At 32.3% G+C, this 5,807-nt stretch overlaps 1 protein-coding gene across 1 annotated transcript; it reads right to left on the bottom strand.

Annotated features, from left to right (window-relative positions):
- Positions 1 to 214: 214 nt before the first annotated feature.
- LOC139877325 (tryptophan synthase alpha chain-like) lies at positions 215 to 4,001 on the bottom strand. Its single transcript, XM_071864738.1, has 9 exons — positions 3,804 to 4,001; positions 2,936 to 3,080; positions 2,780 to 2,847; positions 2,476 to 2,581; positions 1,833 to 1,909; positions 1,636 to 1,713; positions 1,266 to 1,343; positions 1,123 to 1,182; positions 215 to 415 (listed from the first exon to the last, which is right to left on the bottom strand). The coding sequence occupies exons 1-9, from the start codon at positions 3,999 to 4,001 to the stop codon at positions 281 to 283; spliced, it is 945 nt and encodes a 314-aa protein (XP_071720839.1). The 3' UTR covers positions 215 to 280.
- Between the last annotated feature and the right edge of the window lie 1,806 nt (positions 4,002 to 5,807).

Raw genomic sequence — 5,807 nt, 5'->3', positions numbered from 1 at the left:
CGCGCGATATGGGTTGATGATATATAAATGGGTTTAAATTATATAAAATTTATTATAGGACATGTAGAATTGAGCTGTTGAAGGATTTTTGATTAGGAAAGCAAGAATGTATGTAACTTTAGAAATTCAAATTACTTGTATTACTAATTACTATTCAAATTTATCCTTATTCGTTCTAACAAGTAACATCAATAAGAGATTGTATACAGTTTCTTTACCAGTTTCAGTTTTCAAAAACAAAATGTCGAAAAGGGATCATACAACTTTTGTGGAGATGAGATCAAAGTAATGCAGATTTGAGTGATTTTGTGAATTCTGCAAGTTCTTTAAGCCCTTCCTCTGATGACTTGGCATCACCTAATATTTTCACCATAGCACTACCCACAATCACGCCATCGGCTCCCCATCCTGCTACCTGGAATAACGAATAGATTCACGTAAAAATAAAGTTTCTTAAGGACAAAAGAACAATCGGCTAAAGACATCATTACATTTTTAAGGATCTACGAAAGAGTATATGGGATCTAATAAAAGATATCTACTTCTGCAAGTCCAAAATCAATTAAATATAAGGATTTTTTCTAACGACAACCTTAGGTCTGTCGTTAAGGTGCATAAAAGTTTGATACGTAGCTGTTATTTATTTAAGTTAAAGTGGCGGTTATAGAATTATACGAGACTTTTATGCACCTTAGCGACAACCATTAGGAAAATCCTAAGATAAAAGACTTTATCTATATTGGTAACAATTTAAATAGGTATATTAATATTTATATTATATTAAAATTGATTTTTGAAGTTGTTAGATCACTATTTTAGTAGTAGTGTTGTAATCTTATGCTCAACGGCTATATACTATCAAAAAAGTAAGGGCCAAAAATGTGCTTCATAGCCAACCCAACCTGTTTTAACCCATGTTATAAATTCACTCAATTAATCTGTTATCCAAGCAACCAAACACATTCATTTTGCCACCTATGACAAATTGTTGCTCCATTTTTTGCCCATGAAGATCATAACAATTTTCATTTCGGGTTCCAAGTAAACTGAACGATTTTATAGTAATTTTTTGTATTATAAGAAGGGTCGGATGTTGAAATTTTCATATAAACAAAGGCATACCTGTTTCACATGTTCGGGTTGTGAAATCCCAAAGCCAACAGCCACAGGCTTACTTGATTCCTGTATTAAAAACAAGAATCGTTAATCAAATAATAATAAAGTTCTAATCTTTATTATGTACGAGACTCGGGGTAAAAACGAACCGCCTTAATTTCCTTCAGGAGTGATTGAACCTTTCCGCTTACTGAAGCACGAGCCCCGGTTACTCCAATAGAACTCACCTATTATTAAAGATTAATAAATATATTTAATTTAACCAACCAAATAATAAGTTTAATTTACTGAGAGTAGGGTGAGTTAATATCTACTATGCAAGTTTCATATAGCTACTTCCGTATAAAAGTATTCGATTATTATGACTTGAAGTTGAAGAGATCATTTTAGACGCACATTTAAGCACCACCGTAACCAAGATTCAACTCTTTTATCTTGAACTAAAGTGTATTCAATATTCAATACATCTGCATAAATATCAGATAACTAGTTTAGTTAATTAAAGGTCAAAAACCTTACGAGATACAAAAATCCCTCTGTAGCTTCAACGATTGATTTCATCCGTTCCTTTGGAGTAGTGGGAGTTGTTAGTAGTACCTTAAGAGACCATCAAGATTAAGTATAGAAATGAAATTTGGGCACGCGCTACAATTTTCTTTTTAGGGGCAGTTCAAAAGTTAAAAAATGTTATTTTACTTGTTGAGAAGTGAACTTACCAACTCAATTTTATGCTTTGAAGCTTCCCGTCTTAAAATCTCAGTTTCTTCTAATGGCACATCCGGCACCACGAGTCCTAATAATACAAAAAACTAAATATGACTCGTAATCCTAAAAATCAAACAAAAATGGTAGTTTAAAAGGATAAAATAAATGAATTAGAAAAAGGGAACTGTATCCACTGATTATCAGAATCAATAGTACTTGCATTTTGTTATCATGTACCTATCGATGAAGCCGAACGATAATATTAAGTTAAAGAGTTCCATAATTTAAAGGGGGCGAAATGTTCGTATTGAATACAAAACGGTTATTCTATAGACAAGTCAAAATGGATTGGGTTGACCCGCCAACACTTGGTCCATTTATTTTGAATTTCATTAATTAACAACTACTGTAGTTATTACTATTAGTATACTTTCAGTAACTTTTAAACCATTTAACTAGTTCATATTTAGCTAGACTTTTTAATAGTTTTAACCGTTTGACCCTTTAACCATGAAATGTAAACCCGAATGTTCTCACATAAATGGGTAAAAACATCTCGTTTGGTTCAATTAGTGAATTCAGAAACAAAACCACTAACCATTGACCATCATCTTTATAAAACTGAAATTAAGAATAATGCAACTTAAAAGTTACCATGTACTCCAACTTCTTTAACAGTAACCATGAACTTTTCAATTCGCTTAAGAATCGGGTTGTAATAAGTGAACAACGCAATTGGACATGATAATTGCGGCACCACCTATTTAAAATTTTAAAATTAAATGGATTATATTTAACTCATTATTCAAGGAAATATAAACTGACTTTCACATAAACGGGCTAAAATTCCCACATTTAATCAATAGTGCACGACATGTCTTATAGGCATATAACAAGAAACATGGCTTAACAATTTTTCTTGAAATAACAATTATGTTGGTGAAACTTTAAAAGGTACCTCGTTCAACATATTGAGAATTGAATCAAAATTGGTCCCTCTTGCCAGTGCTCGTGTGGCTGCAGCCTACTTGAATAAATAGAAAAACATAAAACTATTAAAAGTATATATATTTTAACAAGTAAATAATAGGTAACAATTCAATTCATATAATCTGGATGACTGGCCCATCGGCTAAGGGATCAGAATATGGAACACCTAATTCAATTATATCTGAACCACACGAGCCAAGCACCTTCAATGCTTCTGCTGTTGTTGATAGGTCTGGGTCACCGGCTGTAATATATGGTATGAATGCTACCTTTGGAACAGAAAAGGGCTGATTAAAACACTTACAAAATGGGCGGGTCCGGTAACATGTTAAAGTGAATAATCTCTAAATTCCAACACATGACGAGCCGGGTTGACCCGCCAACACTTTTTTGTCCATTTTTTTTTATTTTAATTGTACATATTGTTATTTGTTAGTGTATTAATATTATCAGAAACTCAATCATATCTTTCATTTCAAATCGAACCAACCGAGACTGAAAGTATAAACATTTAAAGATTACTTTGAGTGAATTTCAAACTGGGATTGTTTGGCTTTCATTTTGAGCTAGGTTTTGAAATGTTGTCCCATTTGAACTGTTTCAAGAATTTTAAATCTCACACTAACATCCCATAAGTTAAAATTCAAACCCAATAAAGCAAAAGATTTTGAAGGTCAAATAGGCAAAGCAAAATAATCAAAACAATATAATTTCCTAAAAGTCTTAAGTTTAAAATTCCCCAAATTTTCACATTACAATCCAGCACAAAAGAAATTTCCCAAATTAAAAACCCTAATCCAATAAACACATTATAATCACAGCACAAAAGAACCCTAACCCATCAAGCACATTAGAATCAAAATTCATAAATTTACAAACTTTACTTTCTTTTTCAATCCAATGAAACAGTAAACATGAAAATCAGATCAACAACTAAGAACCCAACATACTGATCAACTAAAAGAGTGATTAAAAACCATAAAGTTACTTACTTTACCCTCTTTTTTCAATTTAGCAAAGGTTTCAGATAGCCCAAGTGTTGATGAAGCTACTGCATGAGTTGCCATTGAAGATGATTTGAGAGAGAAAGGAATACAGGTTTGAGAATTGAGATGAAAAAGGGAATTGGGTTTGTTGTATTGTGATCGAAGTTTTAGAAATGTAGTTGATTTGGGTGTACTAATGGCCATGTACATTTTGGTTACTCTTGATGGAACTAGGGATTTAGCAGTGACTGGGTTTAAAGTTGGGGCCAAAAGGGTTTTCCATATGCACGGAAATATACTTTGATTTTGTCAGAATCATGTTAATTTTTATTTTAATTATCATATTAAGTAAATTATTACAATTATAATTATAAGTAACGTTGTCGTTAAAGAGTATTAATGTATTGTACAAGACGGTTGATGTTAACTTTTACATTGCGATTATTATAAGGCATACGTGTTTTTTGCAACTTAACGACAGCTATTATGACTCTAGGAAAATCTTTATAAGAATCGTCATAATAATACCGAGTAATTTTCTTACAACATTTAATTTATTTCAAAATATGAACCTTTGTACTTTATTGTGTAACTAGTTGTTTACCCTCGCTTCGCGCCGGGGTTCGGTTTTCAATGTACTTTATTGCGTTTAGTTTAACAATGATGTCGTTGAAGCGCAATTCGAGTCGAACTAAAAGGTATAACCTGTCAGAGATTTAAATGTTATTTTAAATTAACAATATAGGTGCATCTCTGCGGGTGGAGAAAAATATAAATGAAACCAAAAAAGAAAAAAAAATTGTTACAACGGGTAGAGAAAAAATATAAAGGAAACAATCGGTACTGTTCATATTTTTTTCCTAGTAGATATTTGCTGCTGCTAATTATAAAGAAACTATCGGTACTATTCATATTTTTTGTCTAGTAGATATTTGCTGCGGGTGAAGAAAAATATAAAGGAAACTAAAAAAGGGAAAAATGGGAAAAAAAACCGTTTAAAAAAATAAAAAAAAATCCTACAGTAACGTGAATAGTACTGTTCACGTGAATAGTACTGTTCACATGAATAGTGACCGGTGTACAACCATTGTTGCGCGGTGTACAAGTGATTAAAGCGTGAGAATAGTACTATTCAGAACTTTTGTCTAGTAGTATGTATGGTAATATTATGCAGATGTTTTCGTGTGGTTAAGATAATTAGCACGAACAATAAGCAACAAGAATACCTAAGTATGAATTCTAATCTTTTAACCAAACTTCCTAACTACAAGAACCAAACTACATCAGATTAATCACATTAGCTATTAACACTAGTTGAAACCACCTATTTTTCATCGAACAATGTTATGTTGATTCTCTTCATGAACCAAAATAATAACACTAGCTAATGAAACCACCTAATTTGTTTATCTATATAATGATTCATACACTAAAATCACAAGAACACAAGTAAGCAACAAATGGTAAAAATAACCTAAGGGGTTGTGGTGAGATCCTTGAGGGTCCATCCTTCCATAGTAGATGTCATGAGTTCGATTCCAGCTGCAGTTAATCCCTCGTGGCCACAGAGGTTAAAAGAAGTGAACTCGTCAAAATCATCCTGATTTCCATTGACACTCGTATAGGTAATCATGCAATAAATGATCGAGTGAAATTGTCTCTTTTCAAAGAGGTTACAACTGTGACTCTGTTACTCATAAATGGGTCGAATTTGGGTTATATTCTACGCCTAATGGGTCAAATTGATTAAGGTGAAATGATAGCAAATGGGCCAAGAAGATAAAAATTTGTCCAAAATGTAGTCAAATGCATATCAAGCCAAAATTGTTTGATTTGTAAAGTAGTAAATTAAAGATTCCGGATCATTTGCCCTTTCCACAAAGTATTCAAATAATGGATAATAACTGGGCCAGTCCAACCCATTTTGACAACAACTATATGTTTTGGGTCGTCTTAGTTTCAGATACAATTCACTTAACCTTTTCATTCTCGCTAAACTTTCGTTTCTTA

This window comes from Rutidosis leptorrhynchoides, chromosome 11 (genome assembly GCF_046630445.1).
Source record: "Rutidosis leptorrhynchoides isolate AG116_Rl617_1_P2 chromosome 11, CSIRO_AGI_Rlap_v1, whole genome shotgun sequence".
Classification (NCBI taxonomy): Eukaryota; Viridiplantae; Streptophyta; class Magnoliopsida; order Asterales; family Asteraceae; genus Rutidosis; species Rutidosis leptorrhynchoides.
The sequence above is the reverse complement of the archived record's forward strand: the minus strand, read 5'-3'. Positions and strand labels throughout refer to the sequence as shown.

Coding starts and splice junctions, on each gene's coding strand:
- LOC139877325 (XM_071864738.1), bottom strand. CDS start 4,001: ATGGCCATTAGTACACCCAAATCAACTACATTTCTAAAACTTCGATCA. Junction 2,848..2,935: donor AGCCGATGGGCCAGTCATCC/AGATTATATGAA, acceptor ATTTATTCAAGT/AGGCTGCAGCCACACGAGCA. Junction 1,910..2,475: donor TAAAGAAGTTGGAGTACATG/GTAACTTTTAAG, acceptor TTGTATTATTAG/GACTCGTGGTGCCGGATGTG.